The sequence below is a fragment of the Phyllopteryx taeniolatus genome, chromosome 21, assembly GCF_024500385.1.
Source record: "Phyllopteryx taeniolatus isolate TA_2022b chromosome 21, UOR_Ptae_1.2, whole genome shotgun sequence".
Taxonomy (NCBI): domain Eukaryota; kingdom Metazoa; phylum Chordata; class Actinopteri; order Syngnathiformes; family Syngnathidae; genus Phyllopteryx; species Phyllopteryx taeniolatus.
This window is the reverse complement of record NC_084522.1, coordinates 1,033,136-1,055,201: the sequence shown is the minus strand read 5'-3', so window position 1 is coordinate 1,055,201 and position 22,066 is coordinate 1,033,136. Positions and strand designations below refer to the sequence as shown.

General features: G+C 48.1%; 1 protein-coding gene across 5 annotated transcripts in view; it reads left to right on the top strand.

The window, feature by feature from the left end:
- Positions 1–22,066, top strand: part of LOC133471197 (POU domain, class 2, transcription factor 2-like) — a 59,832-nt gene that overhangs the window by 29,343 nt on the left and 8,423 nt on the right. For 2 of the 5 annotated variants that reach the window (XM_061760501.1, XM_061760503.1), the window contains 12 exons: positions 14,859–14,921; positions 15,012–15,040; positions 15,308–15,361; positions 16,286–16,405; positions 16,765–17,010; positions 17,476–17,596; positions 17,679–17,785; positions 19,760–19,984; positions 20,203–20,344; positions 21,162–21,310; positions 21,740–21,937; positions 22,016–22,064. In XM_061760501.1, the coding sequence (XP_061616485.1) occupies positions 14,859–14,921; positions 15,012–15,040; positions 15,308–15,361; positions 16,286–16,405; positions 16,765–17,010; positions 17,476–17,596; positions 17,679–17,785; positions 19,760–19,984; positions 20,203–20,344; positions 21,162–21,310; positions 21,740–21,937; positions 22,016–22,064 (1,503 nt within the window). The remainder of the gene's footprint in view (positions 1–14,858; positions 14,922–15,011; positions 15,041–15,307; positions 15,362–16,285; positions 16,406–16,764; positions 17,011–17,475; positions 17,597–17,678; positions 17,786–19,759; positions 19,985–20,202; positions 20,345–21,161; positions 21,311–21,739; positions 21,938–22,015; positions 22,065–22,066) is intronic. The other 3 variants (XM_061760504.1, XM_061760500.1, XM_061760502.1) reach the window with 2 other exon arrangements.

Here is a 22,066-nt window from a genome sequence, read left to right as displayed (position 1 = left end):
CCTCACGTGATGAACATTGCAAATATCACCTGAAAATAGCTCGCCAAGCCACTTTGCTTATTTGAATTTTTTTTTTTGCTGCCTTCCATTATTGATGTGTGTGTGTGTGTGTGTGTACTTAAGTGTGTGTTCACATCAAATGGGTTGTGTGTGTGCGTGTTTGCGTAGTGCACCTGCCCATGTGTGCCTTCATCTTGCAAGCACCCCCGACCCCCCACCACAGCCTTTGTGTGCTCGTCAGTTAGCGTGTGTGTGTGTGTGTGTGATGTTGGGGTTGCTTCGAGAGGGGGTTAACCTTCACCCTTTACCCCCTGACCTCAGCCCTCCCCTCACAGTTGACCCCGCCCATTCATATGCAAGCGAGACGTCATCGGGGCCATTCTTCTTCTTCCACGGCCGGCCGGCCTGCTGTGGTGTCACGTCTCAAGTTCAAGTGAGAGAGGGGGCGGGGTCAGGGGTCAGTGGGCGGGGCCGAGGGGTTAGCTGACCAGACGGACGCGCAGACGGCGGACTTGACTTTGAGGGGATGAGCAACTCGGCCGCGTTGCTGCCTCTGCTGCTGGCGTGGAAACCAAAGACGTGAAAGTGGCGCCTGTGCCACTCTTATGTCTCTGTGTGTCATATAAATATGGCATGTGCAGAACCTGAAATATGACGTAAATATGCGACATTCGAGCTGCATGTGAAAATAGATTTCAAAAGAAACTCCGTGCGAATTGGGCACACACGTTGAAAATCCATCTGAACATAAACATGCCGGCGAACCGCGTGTCGTCCTTCGGCGTGTTTGTGTGTGCTAATTGCAGCGCCCAGTCGCAACAACGTGCTTTTGTTCGCAGCAAAGCTCGAAGCAAACAAGCAAAAGTCTGTTTTTGTCGCTAACGGCTAACGGTCACACGGTCGCGCTGCACCCAGAATACATTAAGTGCGAATCCTTTGCTTTCTTTTTCTCCTCCCTCTCCGGTGACATTTGAACCCGTGCCGCTTGTGTTTGCGGCCTCCTCCCACGTAATGGCGGCGGCGCCGTCGCATTTGGAGAAAACATCCCGATCGACGCCCGATCGAGCCGGCCTGAAGGTTGCGCCGCAAACGGCGGAAGACCTCCGGCACCCGCGGCGGACGCTAATGGCCGAGGCGGGAGCGGCGTTTCCGCGGGTCCCGTGGCGCTGCGTAACGGCCCGAGCGACACGGCGCCTGCACCGGTTTGAGATGAAGCCGTTTCGTGTAAAACCGGGCTGGCAAAGTCCTGTAATATTTGTTGCATTATTTTGCCTTTTTTTTTTTTTTTTTTTTTTTTCTCTCCATTTTCAGGGCATTGATGGGATGGCAACTGGACCGTTTGTCTTAGAAGACGCATCACCTCTCATTGCGAGCAGGCTTCATCAGTTCATGCAGGAAGGATTTGTGAGGACGCACGGGCCCGCCCGTGTTTGTGTGGCAAATTCCACAATTTCTGCTCCAAGTTGGCGACACGCCCCAAGCCTCATTGCTTTCCCCAATGTATGTATGTATGTGTGTGTGTGTGCATTCCTCACATCCACCAGATTGCTTTTCTGCGTGTGCGGTGTCCGGTCTTCGGGGCGCAGCCGCCTTTGTCTCGGCGTGTTAGCGGGTTTGAAGTTTCTCAGACAGACCCGATGCATGCGGACTGACAATATTGTTGCGCGTGTGGCTCTTTTCTTTCTCATCCACCTTGCTCCTGTGCCTTCTGGACTTGGATGCACTTTTCACCAATGACCGCCTTGCTTTTGCATGGGTAAATGTCTCCCGTGCCGCAACAGCCACGCTTCAAGTCCTTTCCTTTTTCACTTGTTGATGATTTCACTGTCGAAACATTCATAGCGAAGGCAATCCTTCCCCACGCAGCAAAGGGTGGCGGCCCGCTGTTTTGGAATAACGGTAAATACAAAAGTGCATAATGGGAAAGCCATAAACAGCCTCATAAAAATGGTGTGACTTGCACAATTTGCACGTGTTGCCCTCCAAACTCTAGTGCACGCACGATCCCAACTACTCATTAAAGCTGTCACACGCTTGTCGTTAACGCTAAACACAACTCAAGAGACGTTTGTAAAAGAAGCAAAAGAAAAGCGCGTTTGTGTTGCTTTCCGTGGAAAAGAGGAGCCAAGTCTTATATATCCAAAGATGACATCAGCGTCTTCACACAACATGTTACAAATTATGAAAGTTCATTTTGGAAACCTAGCATTTAAAGACATTTTGGCTTTCAAAGTTTGAAAAAGACTTGAGAAGATGTATTTCCTTCAAAACAATTCTGACATTTTGATGGATGACCACTGGCAATAATTCCAATTCTCACATCACAGTGAAATGAATTGATTTTCGGAAAGAAATTCAGCGGGCCACGTCTTTACCGTTATTGATCAGATGATATGAAAATGAGCCGAGCGCGTCGCGGTCGATTGTCGCGTACTTTATTCGGCCTGCGGGGCCCCACGCGAGAACGGCGTGTGACGATCCTGCTGCTTTTGGTCCAGGTGCTCAGTACGAAGGACCTTTATGCAGGTCCAGTACCAAAGTCCCAATTTTGCCGTCGTGAGCTAATTAACGAGTGGACTTTTTGCATTTCTTTCTTTTCTCTCTCGTCCACCGGGAACGCGCAAATGAGCACGCATCACCTCCCTTTTCCGATCCCTCGCCAGCAGAAAGCGAGCGGGCGGGGGGGGGGGGGGGGGGGGGGGGGGCGAGGGAGCGAGGGAGGGGGATGGGGGGGGCAGAAAGATAGTCCGGATAAGCTGAAGGGAATCTGAGTCGGGGTAGGAAGGATGGACGGACAACGGGATGGCTCAAAGAATAAAGAGTTGACTGTGAAGGGGGGAGGGGGGGCACGCGCACACACACGGGGAGTAAGACAGACAGACAGACAGACAGTGAGGCATTAAAATTCATGGCCTTTTTTATTTTCTGCGCTGAAAATCAATACTGTCTACTATGGATGAGGTGAGATTGCGTGTGCGCGAGGAAGGAGAGTTGCCGTCAATAGTAGCAGCGACACGGCCGCTGCGGGCCAAGGTAGGGGGAGGGGCGCTGCGTGCGTGCGTGTCGGCTAAGGTTCATTAAGTCTGACCAGCAGCAGAGCCTTTGACCGGCGCGGCGGCGGCGGGCTTTTGTCCGAGCACTCTCGCACAAACGCGCGCGCACTCGCAGATGGACGTCCTGATGGATATTAGCCCGCTCCCCTATTGTCATTCCCAAGTGCCACCATTTAGCCAGCGGACGGCGAGTGTTTGACTTAAGGTCCGGCAGACGCGGGGCCGCCGAGCTATTGTTGCGACGGGGCCGAGGTCAGGCAGCGTCTAATTCTGGAAATGGAGATTCTTCTGCGTCCGCGCGGGTCACGAATCTTCCCCCGGGCCCTTCTGGCTCTCGAGCCCTTTATCGCATTGCTTTCTTTTTACGCTTGAAATGCGAGCGTCTTCGGACAATGTGCCGCGCTCGCGTTGAGCCTATTTATTTAACAATCGTTCTATCGCTCCAATGTACAATATTGACATTGTATGAAAATATTTGTCATGTTTTTGCTTGTACGCCGGTCGATCAAAATATGTTCTCACGTGGAAAATCGGTACCGTTTCGAGGGAGGACGCCGTAATCGGTGCATGACTTTTCCGAGCAAATCCTACAAAATTCTCAATTGTCTGAATTGGACATCATTCAATCTGGAATTCATTTATTGCAAAAAATCCTTTTTCCAAACAACTTTGTCTTTTATTTCAAGAAATCAGTTCTCACTTTATTGAGCTTTGCTCGTCTGCTCTGTGCACAGTGTTTGTGATGCCGGTTGCCACGGTGACGAGAGAGAGAGATGCATGCAGGTAGCGGGTGGGCGAGCGAGCGATAGAGGGGAGGCTGTGCTGCTTTTGAGGTGTAAAGCGCCATAAATAATGGAGGCTGCACCTGGCATTGAAATGCAAAGGCGGCCGCAAGCGTCATCGCCTGCCGTAATCTCGCACGCGTGCGGAAGCCCTCACGTGACGTGAGGACATTTAGTGACAAGAATAGATAGAAAGTGGCTGCCGTGACTTGTTTAACAAACTATTTTTGGAACGTGTTGTTTTACTGTACTTTATAAAAACATACAATAATAACATAATTCAATGGAATGGAATGCTAATTCAATGGGCATTGAGCTGCTCCTTCTGGTGTGCTTGCCTCGGCCACCAGGGCGCAGTATAATACATACAGACCGCACGTAGGTTTGACCATGAAACCCAGATGACCTAAGCAGCAATGGCGGTCGGTTTTCGCAGAGGATAAAGAATATGGATGCTAGTTGTGTTAGCCCGTTTAGGGCCTTTTTGCATTGTGTGTTAGCATTAAACTGGCATACTTTTGTAATCTGCCGAACCGCTGCTTGCTGTGAAGTTTGCTGTCGCCAAAACGAGCACGAGTAACTCGCGTTTTTTTTTTTTTTTTATGCTATTTTGCAAAAAATAAAAATAAAAATCATCTGGGCTACTTGTAAGTCAAGGTACCACTGTATTCGTTGTAAAATGTGCGCACAAAATCCAAATGAATAATAATATAACTTCTGGACAGTTGGGTAAGCAGATGAAGTGCACATTTCTCAAGAAATGCTACCGTAAGCGCTCCGTTTGCGTACCCAAACATCCAAATTCTTTATGGGAAAATATGAAACACACAAAGGAGTATTTCATGCACACGTTATACCTATTTTGTGCCCACAAGTTAACATTTTATCCATATTTTGGCTCTGTACACACACACACACACACACTACGAGTGCGTTCGATTTGACATTTAATGAAGCTCGTATTTAGTTTCTAATGTGTTGAATTTAGTTTCTAATTAGGCCTGCACACAACACCCTCATTGACATTTTTGTATCTTTATCCCCAGTGGAATGATTTCAATTGTGCAGGTCACTTCGAGCTATCATTAGAGTGTGTGTGTGCGCGCGCGTGCGTGTGTGTGTCTGTGAAGTAACATGCCACAGTCAGCTGCAGAAAAAAGAAAAAAAAGCTCGACATTGAGCCGGAATGTGGATGAGGCGCCTAACAATGTGTGACTTAGCGCAGCTGCTCATATGTAGCCACTGTGTGTGTGTGCGCGCGTGCGTGTGTGCGTGCGTGTGGAGTTGTACACTGCAACACAACAGTCCCACAGCAAGGCTTTTGCGGCTTGACACATTTCCAAACAAACGCTCTTCGGCTTGTACTGCGTTCGAGTATGAAATGTTTTTGTTTGTTGTTTGCATTCGCGCACATTTTATACGTCTTTGCGATAACACCCTCCGAAAATAACATCTATCAAGCATCCGTTTTTATAAAACGCATTAGAAGTCCGTTGTTTGTTTTCTCCGTGTGCCCTGACGTTGCCTGGCAACCGGTCCGCTGTTGACATCCAGCCTACCTGTCCCCGACACAAAAACCGTTTAAAAAAAAAATAATATATATATATATATACATATAGTTTGTCAGGTTAAAGCGTTCCAGTGTCAGCGACCCTTCAGGAGCCAGCGGGAGCCATCGCGGCGTTTGCCCCCGTCTTCATTAACGTGCACGCGTTTGAACCAAGAAGCTTCTCGGACGGTTTGGTGTCGTCAACGTGGCAATCGGCGCACACGCGCACTCATACGCGTACTGCGTCCGCGTCCGAAGCGTCGATAAAGCCGGCGTGCGTTTGAGAGGCGTTGAAGTGCCATTTGGTCTGAGACCGACAAGCCTCCGTCGCGCTCGCTGCAGAACCCGGGAGATTGTGTGTGCGTGCGGATTGTTGCGAGTGTCGGTAAGGAAATCTCAGTTAAAATGTCTTCTATATAAACTATTTTCCTTCCTTTTGCTTTTAGAAAAAGCGAATGACAATGACATTCATCAAAATAAGTTTGGCTTTATTTTTTATTGTCCCTTTATTTCTCCTAATAACAAACAACAGCTTTGAAAGTGTTTTATTTTTTGGTTTGGTTTTTTTCCCAGCTTGATTCCCCAACCTTAGTTTGCATCAACTTCCGCAGAAATCGTTACATCATCGACGTTTACGGAAAACAAAAAAAAACAATTCAACGCACAAGAAGCGTCCGGTTGCCTGGTTTCAAACTTTGCGCATTCACATCACCTGGATGACTGAGAATCCACACAGACATTCCCCCCCCCCCCAAAAAAAAAAATAAACATAAAAATAAATAAATAATAAATGTTGGATACTCTTTTGAGGGAGTCCAGTCAGAAGACCGTTACAATAGTCAAGTCGTCAGCCGGGTTACTTAATTGTTATTGTTTACATACAAAGTATGCTGTGTGCATGTTCCCTCTGTGACCGGAAGATTCTCTGGAAAAAAAACCAATAGTCAAGTCTACTTGAGCTAAAAGCATGGATGGGCTTCTCCGACCGAGTCTGCTCGGCACATGCAAGCCTTCACTCTGGATTTGTTCTTCAGTTGCTACAAGGCTGTTTTAGGGATCGATTTAACACGATTGCTAAAAGTCAGGTCGGAATCTATCGGCGCGCCAAGGTTTTGGACTTGCTCTGTGGATTTTAAGAGAGTGACTCTTTTTGTCCTGCTAAAAACAATTGTCTCCGTTTTGTTGAGGTTTCTTTGAAGGAAGTTTTGGTTCCTCCAGTTATTTCTTTGTTTGAGACAGTGACACATCACGGTGAACTTGCCGACTTTTGGCAGACGATCCGGCTTTCCTCGGCCCCGGCCGGCTCCCTCCCGCCCCTTCCTCCTTCTCCTCTTCCTCCTCCTCCTCCGTATGTATTGATCCGGCCGTGGTTTTCCGCCTCGGCCGTGCTGGCTGGCTGCCTTTAATCAATAGAGATAATTGTCGGCTTTCTCTTCATGCCAAACACGCAGTTTTTCTCAATGAGCGCTGCCGGTCTTTCCCCGACCCCCGCCTCCCCTTCGCCGTGCGGGAATCCCTCCGTTAATGGCAGGAGATAACCGGCTTTCCTTACCGATTTATTTTTTTTCTTCTTCCTCTCCCCCCTCCCCCGCCACCGGTTCCCCGACTTATCGATTAGCGTGAGATATCGCCCCGCCCGCCCCCGACAGCCCGCGTAAACAGCGGCGTCTGCTAACATTAGCATCTCGTTTCTTGTTTGTCGCCCTAAAAACGTTTTTGGCTCTTCATGGTTGTAAATGATCATCAGTGCAATTTGAGCATGAGATTGAGTCTTTTTGAGTTTGATCAGCGATACGCTGCCCGAGTGCGGCTTCAGATGAGCGGCGACTTGTCTGACATCAAAGTTTTATTGTGTACATGTTGACATTTTTCTCGGTTGGGTTTTTGATATTCTGGACGGCATTTAACAGGCTGCCGCTCGAGCGCAGCTTCGGATCAGCTTCGCGTTTCAGTTTGTTTTCTTTTTGAAATGAATTTGACATCCTACTCCTCTTTCTTGGGAGTAGTTTTTTTTTTTTTTTCTTCTTCTTCTTGAGATTAATGTTACATTCGCTTCGCTGGCTGTTTGATGTTCTGGGCGGATCCGACACTGGCGGCCATTGGTCCGACGAGCCGGAGCGCGGCTTCGGCTCAGATTCGTCCCTCCCCGAAGTTACTTCACATTCTACACGGTTCTCTTTCGGATTTTCGATGCGCTTCCGATCTTCGGGACGGCTCCGACGTTTAACCGACCGGCTTTCCGCGTTCTGCGCTATGCTGCCCGAGCGCAGCTTGATGTTTATTTTTTTTGTGTGGTGTCGCCCAAGATTGCGTCGGCGTTATGTTTGTATTCCAGGACATTTACATGATATGTATTGTGTGCATTTGTGTCGGTTACATTTCGCATTTCCTCGATGGCGACACCCGCTGATGCCGTTTCGGCCATTTTGAGTTTGTTGTATATGGTTTGTATGTGCGTGGAAGTGTGATGAACTTGTGCACGTTGTGTGTTTGTGTGCGTGTGTAAAAGGTGTTCTGGTGAATGGACCCTTATCTCATTTGTACTGGTCACTAGTGTGAAATGGCGCTAGGTCACTCACCCGCTGTGTGCGAATGGGTGTGTGTGTGTGTGTGTGTGTGTGTGTTGAATGTCTTTCTCTCTCACAAACACACGCGCACGCGCAGTGGGCAGAATGAAGGTAGTGATTATGGTCTGGGTGATAAAGACGCATTGTGCAAAGCAGAATGTAACAGTAAGACGCATGTTGTGTTGTCTCTTGCTGGCTACACATGCGCTCACACACACACACGCACACACACACACCCACACCATAAAGCATCAAGAGACAGACTTCCATTAAATTGCTCGTTATTGTCATCTGCCCCCACCGATGTCATCCATACAATCGCAAACAAATGACACTTTCATGCGTGTGTGTGTGTGTGTGTGTGTGTGTGTGTTTCAGAATATTTCGATTGTATTTCCTGGCCGACTAAGCACATCTTTCCAACTGTGTCCAACTCACGGGTGGGCATTTATATTAGGACGGGTCCATCGTCCATAATATCGGTTACATTCATTTTGACATTTTATTTTTTTTTTCTACAATTGATTGATTTCAGTGTATTTATTCATTTTTTTTACATGTTTTTTTCATGTATTCTTCATTTTTGGATGAATTTATTTTAAATAAGAACATCAATTATTTTGGAAAAAAAGGAAACCATTTTAAATCTTTGTTTAAAATTGGTTAATCAATTTGAATTCATGTAATAGTATTTAGTCATTTTTTAAATGTTTTTTTCACCACTTCTGAAATAGTGGAAGAAGTTATAAATAATACAATAAAAGCATAGTGAATTATTATTGATATATATAAGATGAAAAAAATGATATACATTTTTAATGAATAATTATGATTAAATTCATGATACTAAATTAAAAATGAATTCATTCCACTTATTAAAACGTTCTAAATTCAAATGTTTTACACATTAAATATGCATTAAAAAGAATTCACATCTTTCTCAATGTAATAAATAATTTAAGTAATATAATTCAATTCATTATTCTAAATTTAAAATCTGAGTTAATTACAATTTGCAATTGTTCTCATTTTACATATATTAAATACAGAGTTTAAAAGAATAATAATACATAATTTCTTGTTAATTATAAATATTACAAAACAATTAAATAGATTTGAATGTACTAAAATTAAAGATTAATTCAAATGACGTTAATTCTAAATAGTATGATAAAAGCACAGAAATATGTACCCAATTTATATACAGAATTTGACCTTGTTTTGTCAAGTGGTTAATTAATTATAACTAAATAGATTAGAAATAATATCACATTTTGTGCCAACCTAACCCCGACTGGTCTAAAAGCATCTTTTTTGAAAATGATTCTTTTATTTATTTTTGTATGATTTTATTTGATTATTAGAGTGTTTCTTGCTGCTAAAATGTGAATCAACCTTGATGGAGCACTTTGAGCGTTTATTCCATTTTTCTCCCATTAAAAAGTACAACGGGCATTCAAAACAAGCAGAGCTCTGGGAATCGAACCCGCGGCAAATGCGTTCAATGGCGGCGGCTTGATGACTCACGCGGCGTGCGTTGCTTGCGGTTGTCCGTCTGTCGATGGAAGGAGTTTAAAAATAGAGCGGCGAGCCACTCGGGAGACGTCTCCGGTCGGGTCGAAGGCGAGCGTGGGGCGCGGCCTCGAGGGGCCGTCCGAAGCGGCGCCTTTCGTTTCCAGAGCTTCCATGTCGTTGACTTTTATTCCCCGTTTGTTGTGTGTCCTTTCATGAATATTTCAACATCATTTGGAGGAATTCATTCCTTCAAATGCCGGAAGAGGGCCAGAATTCACAATTGACTGCTTGATTATAGTTAGATGTATGATTCATATTAAATTAGATAAGCTGTTAAGCGTAGTAAGAAAAGAAGTTAAAGAATACAACTCAATTCTGCATATTCCCAAATATGAGTGATGAATTCTGGCCCGCCTTGTTGAGCTCATTGAAATTGACAGCCATACACGCATAATATGAAACGCCATTATGTGGCGGTTTTGTATCATTGGAACACAAACTGTCAAGCGACACACACACAGACAGACAGACAGACAGACAGTCAGCAATGCTTTCCAGGCGTCTGCGCTTTGTCCTCTGCGAAGAACAAGAAATCCGAATGTGGCTTATAATGTGCGTCAATGATTTGCGTCTTTTCGCTATTCGCCTATCCCCTCCCAATAGCGGGGGTTCGCCGAATATGCGCTTGTCTGCGCACACCAAAAGGAGAAGCACAATGTCCATTGAATTGACGCAAAAAGTGTGACGAAAACTGATTATTTACTGTCGATTTAATTTTGTCATTAGGACTGTTGTTGTTGTTTTTTTTTTAAAGTACTATTAAGGGAAAACAAAACACATCACAAACTTTTTTGGGTGTATTTTGGGACGCTGGAATGGATAAATGTTATTTCCATTCCTTTCAACGGGCAAAGATGATTTGAGTGTTGTTTTTCTGTTGGAGCTTTAAATGTAGGCCAGCCTGCCGACCGCACAAGCGGGCGCGTGTCGCTTACCTTCCCGCTCCAGCGCCTCTCATCCCTCCATCCCGAGGCCACACCGGGCGCCCTCAAATGCGCGAGTGTCACCCCCCCCCCCCCCCCCCCCCAATTTGGAACGTGCCCGATCGTGCCTCGCCGGACGAGGGTCAGCGGCGTAGCTGCGTGTTTAATATTTATGCTAGCGCTCGTCCTCATCGGGTTGCGGGCGAGCCGGAGGCCACCCGGCTGAGGGTTGAGAATGCTCAAATGATATTATTATTAATTGTCGTGATATTCATGTATGTGAAGGCACTAATATATATCAACCAAAATTGAACAACGCTTTATTTCTCTAAATCCGTGCAAGTGTTTCCATTTTCAGATGATCACTTCTACAGCATTCCTAGGAAATCACAATGTCCCATCGGTGGCGAGCTAATTTTAGAACAGGCACTCGCATTCTGGACAATTCCGTCTTCGATGACTTCCGCACAGGAAGACGGGAGATTTGAACCCAGACCCTCAGAGGCGCGAAGCAAACACGCTAACCACTGCCACGCCGTGCCGCTGCGTTGAATCTTTTTCCGACCGGCGGACGCCAGCGTTGACAGTAATTGCAGACGAGCGCAATCAAAGCGCGCGCTCGGACGCGGAGACGTCGGGGCGGGCCTGCGAAAGGGCCCGGCACGCGCGTGGGTCCGGCTCCCCCCTCGGCGGGGCCCCGATCGATACCGACTCGGAGCAATAAAGCTTCCCCCTGTCATCTCCGTGGAATACAAAGCAGAGTGAGCAAGGAGGGGGTGTGGAGATTTGGGCGGGTTCTGTTCCGCTAGCCAAACCAATTTCTGAACCCCCCGCACCACCGTTCGGCCCTCCTCCTGTTCCAAGTGGCCCCCGCCCACCTCCACCTCGCTTTCCCTTCCTCCTGCCGCGATTTCCTAACAAATGTTGTGGATGAAGGTTGGGCGCAAGGAAGGCCCGCGGTGGCGACAGCGAGGCGTTTAAGCGCAACGAGGACTTTCTGAGGCGCTTTGACCCGAGCGGGAGACGCACGCGCAGAAGATGTCAGACGACGTGTGAAATCGTCGCACGCTGCAATATGATTGGCTGCTGCATTCCGCTAGGACACGCCCTACTTCTTCCAGACAGGAAAGGACGTATTTGACTTCAGCGTGGCGGCGTTCGTACGAATCCCACTAACCGTCACCCGTACTAACCCCAAACCATCGCCCGCGGGTTTTATTTTCTACAAATGTGACACGTAGATAAATAGGATGCAGCCTTCCCTTCCGGCCATGCAGGAGCCAATCACGTGGCAGCGGGGCGTGTCCTTCCTCGGGCACCGCCCAAAAACTGAAGGGGGGAAAAGAACATCTGGCACTTTGTGGTTGTTTTGTGTTGATTGAAAAACAAAACAATTTGTCACTTTTTGCAGTTTGGAATTTTGGATTGCCGGTCGACAGCCAAAGAACAAATGACAAATGGCCGCGTCGCCGGTCCCGACGGCGTCCGACCTCGGCGCCGCCATCTTGTCGCACAGCCGCCGTCGGCTTCCCGGCGTCCTCCCGGGCTCCCTTCTTCCTCCTCCTTTTTTCCTTTTTGTCCCGCGTTCCCCTCCGGGAAGGCCGACAATAATGGCGGCGCCTTCCCGCCGCCATTATTGTCTTGTCGGGAGGCCGAGGGATCGATTGGCGCAGAAATATGTGCTGCGAGAAACCACTGCCACCGCAACGGATATAATAAACACTCAGGGGACGTAGCGTGTGTGTGTGTGTGTATGCGTGTGTGCGCGTGTCTGTGTGTGCGTGCGTGCGTGCGGACAGTCTCACATGCTGAACCTTGAAAAGTGTCCTGCCTCTGGACACTTTTACACAAAGTCTTAAACTTAGTGTGTGTGTGCACATTTGTGTTCATGTATGTTGTGTGTGATTTTGAGTGTGTATAAGTGTGTGTGGTTTTGTGTGCATATGTGTTTGTGTATCTAAGATTGTTTGTATGCCTGTGTGTATGCCTGTATGTTAGCATGTGTGTGTTTCTATTTTATTGTGCGCGTGTGTTTTTGTCTCTCTCTCTCGCTCTCACACACACACACACACACACACACACAGGTGAGCACACATACACAATGATCTTTCCGGCTGTTGCCTGGCAACCACTGGTTTTGTGTGTGCACGCGCGTGTCATGTCGTGGCCTGCCTGGGATGAAGCGGCGAGAAAAAGTAGGAAGTAAACCTTCGAGGTTTGGTCAAGAAGTTTTCAAGGATGAGCATGATTATATTCTTATGATTCATCGATTGTAATCATTTGAATTCAATATGTCGACTCCATGAAACTTTGTAGTGGGGTTTAGCAATTACCTTTTGGTGTTAATCCAAATAACGACCACGAGCTGGCATTTTTCATGCATTTCCGTCATTGTTCAACGTTCAGTGTGTTCAAGTAAAGTTCCGACATGCAGGAGGCGGAATTTGGGAAAACAAGGAATCACAATATCGAACAGAAAATGGAAAAACTACAAAAAACAGCCTTTTTGCGTAAAATAATAGCGCGTTCAAAAATACACTTTGGTCTACATTTGATGAGGAGGTGTGTTGCAGGCCAAGAACGTTCCGGTGACATGTGGGTGCAGATTCTGCCTAAAGATGCTGCTAGCGCCTTTTTCTCACGCTCGCTGAAATTCTCTTTGCGGGCCGATAGCGCCCGATTTTGCTAACGATATTACGACGTCTGATACATGACGGAAAAAAAAAACATTTGGATAATAATCAAAGAGTTGAGAAAAGTGAAAAGTGTGCAGTTTAGTTTTGCTGCTCACAATTTCGTGATGGCGCGTTTCACTGAACGTGACGAGCGACGGCGGAGAAGGCAAGGCGGCAAGCGGCTCGCGTCTGCGACCGTGCGTCTGAACTTTGACCTCCACACGCCGAACACACAAACGGACCCACGCGCCGTCTGTCGCGGGCCCCTGACAGGCGTCAGTGAGGCGGGTGCGCGGGCAACAAAAGAAGGGGGGCCGGTTTAGGACCCCTCAAGCCATCGCAGTACACACAAGCAGGGAAGATCCTTCAGTTTTGTGGCCAGCCTCACTGAAAAATGCCAAATCTAGGGAGCAGACACTCGCTCCTTTCTGATCTTTTACATGCCTGCGATATTTGATTGGGCATGTTTGCCGTGGCCCGACGGTTAAGATCGTCGGGCGCTCCCCCGGGCGCTTCGGCCGCCCCCTGCTCCAGTGTGTTCCATTAACGTGTCTATCTTCTTCTTCTTCTTCTTGCTGGAGCTCTCGCGTTGGATCGCAATGGACGGTGTACCTAATGACGTGGCCTGTCAGTGCAGCGTTCTCCTCGTGCCGGACGGTGCTGCCGCCATTTGGCGCAGTTGTGCAACTGCAGCACTCGCTGCTGCCACGTCCCAAACTTTATTGAGGCCAGGCCCAAATTTGACATGAGAAAAGCCGACGGCACACCATCAAGCGATAATTAGGAGAAATCAAATCATATCAAAAGGCAACTTAGTACAATCCAATGAGTGCAATTGTCTTGTACGTCACATCAGGTAAGAAGCTGCGGACGGAAATAATGGAGAGTCTCTGAGCCAAAATGGCGTCGGGCGGCGTCTTTCTGGAGCGAGCCTGCCTTCACCGGCGGTCAGGGCCTCGTTGCCAAAAGTCCCTCGCCATTCTTTGCGCTTTAATTCAAGCGTTACAGACGATAAGTTATCGACTTGGAGACTTCTCATTTTGTCCACAAGGGATGGGCGACGTAGAAATATCGGATTTTCTTATATTTCAAAGAAATACTGAGCTCTTATTGTAAGATTCCCCCCCCCCCCCTCCCCCCCAAAAAATTCAAATTTCTGATTTTAAGAGATTTCACCTGAACTGAAAATAAGGAATATCACCGCAATATCTGTTCGCCAATTTATGAAGTGTCAAATCCTTCAACGCTTTCAGGCCATTAACGCTTAACGCTTGTCGAGTTGTACAAGTGAGGCAAAATACTTGGACACGTACCTCGGGGGGAAATTTCCGTGCGGATAAATAACGTAATAACTACTTTCACACCACTTATGTTCATTCGATGGAATCATTTGTGCCATTGACTCCGTGATTGGCTCGTGTCAACAAGGAAATGATTCCGCTTACGGTGTCTGGTGTCTTTGCGGGCATTCAATTTGGGAGGAAACAAAACATCGTGTTGTCAACACTGAGTGCGCCTTTGTAAACTCTGTTTGCAGCCATGTTGTTAGTGTAAGCAGTGCACGTCAGCGAAGACGCACTTTGAACTGTAGCAGCAGCCCAAGAAGAAGTTTCCCAAATCGTTTTGACGCGTAAGCAAGCGCACGTGAAGCGCTCTCGTTTGGGACTGCTTTTTCCTTTCCTCTTTCTTCCTCTTCCTCACGCACAGGCATCTTTTTCATTCTGCTCCTCGCAGATATCAGGATGTCCAAAGCAGAGGAGGAGAAGGCCGGGCCGGACGTTCCCGGCGACGGCTCAGGTACCCCAAAACCCGTTTCCCGCTTTTGGTGTTCTCCTTTCTTGTCTTCTGTCGGTAAACCTTCTTCTTCTTTTTCTTGTTGCGTTCCAGAGTCGGACAGAAACAGTCCCGACGGCCAGGTTAGTGTCGCAATACGCCATACGGTTGGTTCCTCAGCAGGATTTTTTGCGATCAGTTTTTTTTCCTCCTGTGTACGGTAGTAATCTAACCATAATATACTTTTCGTGAAATATGAACTCGTGAACTTGTTGAGCTTTTCTTCCACAGATGCCAAATTCAATACCATCAACATGATCTTTTTGCTTAGTCGTCATTGGGAATTAAGGAAAATATATATTCTTCTTTTATATGTATTTTTTTGAAACCCATTTTTCATCTTCCACAAGTTGGCGCCGATGGAGGGCGGCCCGTTCCGCCTCTCGCCCGCAACAGCCAGCAAGGTGGGCGTGGGCGTGGGCGTGGGCGTGGGCGTGGGCGTGTGCGTGTGCGTGTGCGTGTGTGAGAACGTGAGGAGGGAGCGTGGTCTTGTCAACTTGTCAACATCCATTAAAAGGTGCTCCCTGAAGCTTTTGCCATCAGTGATGAGATACAATCAGAATTCATATCAAGAAATGAAATCATCAAACATAAATATGCAAAAAAAGAAAAACAATCATCTAAATCAGTACCGCGACTCGAGTCATTGAATATTTGTCGCATTCATTTACCTGATTTTTCAAAATATGTCTTCATTAATAGGTATTTATTTTGTACATTTTTTATTGATCTAATTAAATAATTGTTGGATTTGTTTATTGTAAATAATAAAATAAAAATCACTCGTAAGATGAACGATTTTACAGACATATTTAACATTATGAAATAATTGTCAGTTCATTATAATGAACTATAATGACCCCCAAAGTTGACCTCAAAATTCTGGAAAACCCTTGTACCCAAAAACATGCGTGGTAGGTTGATTGATGACTCTAAATTGCCCGCAGTTGTGAACAAATGGTTGTTTGTTTCTGTGTGCCCTGCGATTGGCTGGCGACCGGTTCAGGGTGTACCCGCCTCCCGCCCGGAGATAGCCGGGATAGGCTCCAGCACGCCCGCGACCCGCGTGAGGAGAAGCGCGACAGAAAATGGATGGATGGATATGTAATTAACATATTTCTTTCCTTTCCCCTCTCACCTATAAATGACCTTCCCCATATTCACATTATCAAAATCAAATGTGGCCCTGGAGCTCCAAAAAGCCCAAAGCTGGCGCACGAAATCGTTGTTGATGTTCGGTGTCATCAAATAGCAAATCGTGTGTGTGCGTCAGTGTGGAGGTCTTCCTGTTGTTTGTTAGATTGAAAAAGTGCCTTTTTGTGTGTCAGGTAAAGGCGGAAGAGAGTTGCGAGATGAGCCGCAGCGCCGTGCCGCCATCTTCACAGCAGCAGGCGCAGGTGCAGCAGCAGCAGGCACAACTGATGCTGGCCGGGAGCCAGCTGGCAGGGGTGAGCGCGCGGGCGGCGGGCGGGCGGGCGGTCGGGCGGGCGGCCACTTGGGCTGGCCAATTGCAAGATTTTAGAAATTCATTTGAGTTTATGTGTCAGGACGATTTCTCTTGTTTTTGGTGGCTGCCGCAGTTCAAAGCGCTTCTCCGCTGATGCGCGCCGCTTACACGAACAGGAGAAATCACGAAAATAGCAGACGGGGAACGAGCAAAGAGAGAGAGAGAGAGAGAGAGAGAGAGAGTTATATGCTTTGTCGAGAAGCGAAGGGATTAAAGTGGATTCAAAACGGTATTTTAAGGGCCGCCGGCCCAGCCCTGCACTGCCCGATTTAGTGGTCTTCGGGTCTTTTCTTTGTTCAGCTGGCCGCGCTCCTGCCGGCCCAGCAGCAGCTGCTCCTCCAGCAGGCGCAGGCTCAGCTCCTGGCCGCCGCCGTCCAGCAGTCCAACGCCGCGCACGCCGCCGTCCAGCAGCAGCAGCAGCAGAGCCAATCATCTCAGCAGCAGCTGCCGTTCCAGCAGGCCGCCAAGCCGGAAGTGACTGTTCAAGCTCCTCCTCCTCCGCCGCCTCAGCTGGCCCTCTCTCAGCCGATCCAGCTCACGGCGCAGGTACCGGCAGGCGATCGCGGGGGGGGGGGGGGGGGGGTCCTACACCAAAATAATTCCGTTTTGCACACGCTCGCAAGGAGCCGCCGTAGGCCACGGCTCGCACCCGGACGCTCACACGCAGACTAACTGTGCTCCCCCAAATGCAGCTCTTGATAGCGCTCCCTAGGCCACGCCCCTTAAAGGCACACATCCAACACCCAAATACGACAGCACCAACAATAAGTACACTTTGAAGCAAATCTGTTGATTTCTTCACATTCTCTTCAATTGTCTTATGGTTTATACAATATAGTGAAAAAACCAAGAAATTGTAGTGGTTTTGGGGGGCTGGAATGGATGAAGGGGAACATTCAGTCAACAAATGATTAATTGCGTGATGATTGTTTTTACACAAGACAGATATCTGCTTCCTTAAATGGAACATCCGTCCGTCCATTCATTTTCGTGGTCGTCGTTGCGTTGCAGGACATCCAGCAGCTGCTGCAGCTCCAGCAGCTGGTTCTCATGCCGGGCCACCCGCTCCAGTCCCCGGCCCGGTTCCTCCTGTCGCAGCCGCCCCCCCGCGCTCAGCAACAACAGCAACAAGGTAACTCCACGCTAACTGCGGAAGATATTCCCCTTTAGGAAGAAACTTCCCTCACTTCCGGTTTTTCTTCGTCCCGTCACAGCTTTGCTCTCCACACCAAATTTCATCCAGCTACCTCAGCAAAGCTCGGCGGGCGTGCTGACACCGCCGCCGCCGCCGCCGCCGCCCCGCCCGGGCCCCCGGGCACAGGTGAGCGGCCGCAGACGGGAAAGTGGCTGAACCGCCCGTCGCCGGCCACTTGTTCCTCACATGGACAGCTGGAACGCTTTGGAGATATGGGCAAATGGTCTAGCGGGAGTTAAAGTTGTCAAATTTGGAGCCCTGGAATTTGCCCAAAATGGCCGACCCTCCGTTCAGTTTTGGGCATGGCTTTTGAGACTTGAGACTTTTTTGTGCGTATTGCCACGATAGACATGTCCACCCAATTTCGTGTCGATCGGTGAAACCGGTGCGGGTCGCTGATTGTATTTTTTTTCCCCAAGCTTTCCATTGGGTGCGCATGAATGATTGCTGTATGCGAAAGTCTACACACCCCTGTTCAAATGCCAGCTTTTGTGATATAAAAAGATCAATCATTCCAAAACGTTTCCTACCGTTAATGTGACTTATAAACTGTGCAACTCACTGGAACAAATGTTAAATCTTTTTGACGAGGGAAGTCAAAACACCAATTACTGAGACAAGGTGGTTGCACAAGTGCGCACACCCTGTTATAACTGGGTAAGTGGCTGTTTTCACATTCAAACCCGTTAAATGGGAGTCGGCGCTCGCCTGCCATCGTTGAAAGTTCCTCCGATTAACCATAAATCAAGTGAAGCTGTTCTAGTTGGCTTTCCTGCCCCTTTTGTCGTCACGTCTGACAGCACGAGCCATGGTCCACAGAGGGCTTCCAAAGCACACGAAAACAAAAACCTGGAATTTGAACAGGGGTGTGTGGACTGTCACATCCACCGTGAGAGAATAAAAATCATAGAATTATAAACATCAAGTTGTAATATTATGCTTATTATTTTGGTGTTGGACTGCTTGGTTGTGCAGAAGGATCGATCTGGATGACTTATTATGCGCAAGCGTTCAACACGCTTTGCCTTGAATTCGCATCCGGCCATCAGCCCCGCATTAGGCGTGCGCGACCGCAAACACGTCTGCCCCGGAGGATTTGTTTAAGGCGCGTTGAACGTCGCCCGCCGTCGGGTCACAGCGGGCATCGAGCCGCCCGGAGGGACGAATTGAGCGCGGGCCGTGCGTCACGTCGACCGCCCCCCGCTCATTTACATTTACACTTGAAGCGGCAGATTGTAAACACGCGCCGCAGCTCTGCCGACGTGTGCCGGCGCATTCGGACGCCGCTTTAACGCTTGACGTCTGCCACGCTCTTTGCATTCAAATTCCTTCGCAACACAAAGCGGACGCATACGGAAAGCCGTTTGAGCATTTATTTGAATTTATCGATCTTAATGTCCATCTACTAGTATGCTTTTTGCCCTCACTAGGATAATTCAACGCACTAGGATCACAATGCACACTGGAGTCTTACTAGTAAAAAATAAAAAAATTCCCACTGCAGTGGTGCCTTGAAATACGAGTGACCCGACTTACAAGATTTGGGGATCTATTCCACTGGAATAGATCCAGCCCTGCACTGAACAGCAGCAAAGTCACTATTTCACGTTTGGAACCAAAACAGGAGCAATCTGAACAAAGTTGACCTTGGTGTCACAGCTTACCGAATGATGTGTGATTGGTTGAAAACAAGGAAGCGAGAGATGAGAGTGAACTTCCTCTCTTGCCTTGCCACCCAGCGTAGAACGAAAATACTGTACTGTAGTACAATGCATACAAACAACATGGCTGTGTCAAAAGTTGATTTTAGTCTGTCCTGCAGGCTGCAAAAAAATGGATGGCAGACCGCAAATGGCCCCCAGGCCGTAGTTTGGAAACTCCTGCCATAAAACAAAGAGAAGAGTTGTGTATTTACAAAACCCACATTACTTTGTCTTATACAAAGGTCTGCTAGCTTAATGCTAACATCTAGTTCAAAACGCGTAGTAGTGCTAGTAGCATGCAGTTTTGCCACACTTGTAACATGTAGTTGTCCTATTAGTGAGGACAAAGAGCATACTAGTACACGGAGCTTACTCCCACCTGCGTTTCTTCCCACAGAGGGAGAAGAGCAGCGAGTTCAGCGGAAGCATCGGCGCCTCGGTGGCGTCCACGGGCGGCGGCGCGGCAGCATCTGCGGTGGGCTCCTCTTCCGGCTCCTTGAACTCCGCCTTGACCCCCGGGGGTCACGTCGGGCACCTCGGAGAGGAGCCCAGCGATCTGGAGGAGCTGGAACAGTTTGCTCGCACGTTCAAGCAGCGTCGCATCAAGCTGGGATTCACACAGGTCAACCTTAAGCCCACTGCGGGTTTACTGGATTTGTGTATTTGGAAGCATGTTTGTGCATTTGTGAGCGTGTTTGTTTGCGTTCGTGAATGTGTGCTTGTTTGTGCATGCTTTCGTATATGTGCATTTTTGTTACTGTGCGTGTGTGCGCACGTTTGTGTGCGTTTACGTGTGAGTGCGATGTTGTGACACGCCGCGTGTTTCCGTCTTCTCGCCAGGGCGACGTGGGTGTCGCCATGGGCAAACTGTACGGCAACGACTTCAGCCAGACGACCATCTCGCGCTTCGAGGCCCTCAACCTGAGCTTCAAGAACATGTGCAAGCTCAAGCCTCTGCTGGAGAAGTGGCTCGGGGACGCAGGTGAACACTCGCACGCTTTTCCCGGCACGGCGCTCACTCAAACTGACCCCTGGAAGCTCTTTTTCAAATTCAGCCCACTTAGCTACTTGAAATTTGGCAGGCATGTCTACCAAAGTCTCAAGAAGCCTCGGCCGAAAAGATGCAGCAAGTCTGCCCTTTTGGTTGCAAGCGGCCATTTTAAGATCACTTCTCGGTATCGAACTTGTACCGGAGAGTTTGTCTGATTACTGCCAAATTTTTACTCGGCAGCGAACTTTGAGGACTGGCCCTAAAAGTCGTGGTAAACTTCTTAGTGGAGGAAACTGCTAAAGGGTCCGTTTCATATCATTTGAGCAATACCAGTCAAGACGTAGCCCACTGGATTTCCTTTTGAAAAGCAATTGATATGACTGATACGAGTATTGGAATTATTCTCAGTTGTTATCCATCATATCTTTCTCGCTTCTAGTGCCCAAATGTTTGATGTTTGGTGAAGATGCTAATGACATTTTGGGATATGTGGGGTTTTTCTCCTCTTGCTTCCGTTGCCTTTTCCACCAAAAACCAACACAAAAGGGAGTTCCTTTGAATGTGACTCAAGTCGTCTTTAGCGTTAACGCCACTGAGGCAGCCATTTTGCATTCACACAATAGCAGACAGCGAAGCAAATGCTGTTGTTGAATGGGGACGAATTTGTGAAAGCGTCACAACTATTGCATTTTTTTTTTTTGAACTTGAACTGTTATCACGATTGTATAAAGACACGAGTGTCATGAGTAGTTGGGATCATTGATCCACGAGTATCCGCAAACGTTGAAGTGTAATGTATTTTGCGCAGAGAGCATGGCAGTGGACAGCATGCTGCCCAGCCCCTCGTCCATCTCCTCCCCCCTGCTGGGCTTGGAGGGTCTGGCGGGCCGGCGCCGGAAGAAGCGCACCAGCATCGAGACCAACGTGCGCGTGGCGCTCGAACGCAACTTTAGCGCGGTAAGAGAACGCCTGATGGTAATTTTGAACAATGGTGGATTGATGTCGCTACCTTCTTACACGACCGTAAGACTCGCGTGTTGTTTTGTCGTTTTCCAACGGAAAACAACTAAAATGCTGAACCACTCTTCCGCGAGATCAGTGTTTCTCAAAGAGTGGTATGCGGGCTCCCTCTACTGGAAGAACTGTTAGTTTTCAAACATATTTAGCTACGTATTGTATTTATCTTATGTGCAATACATTTTAATTCTTTAAGTATAATTATATATATATATATTGAGAGAGAGAGAGAGAGTTAATGCTCAAAATGTGCATAAAGTTACACTAATATCAATTTTTAGGATCAATACAGGTTGGGAAACACCGTTAAACACTTTGATGGCAGTGATGTCATTTTTGCCTTGAATTGCGTTTGCGATGCGACGGCAGAACCAGAAGCCGAACTCGGAGGAGATCCTGCTGATGGCGGAGCAGCTCAACATGGAGAAGGAGGTGATCCGCGTGTGGTTCTGCAACCGGCGGCAGAAGGAGAAGCGCATCAACCCGAGCGGCAGCGGCACGCCGCCTCCACCCGGCAGGACCTCGCCGGCCGTCACGCACAAAACCCCCTGCTACGGCCCGCACGTGGTACGGACCCTCGCCCTTTGCCGGGCCCCCCCCCCCCCAGTTCTGCCCTTTTCAACCTCGCTCTCTCGCTCTCGGCAGATTTCCAGTCCGGGTGTGCCCCAGGGCAGCGGCAGCCTCAGCACAACAGGT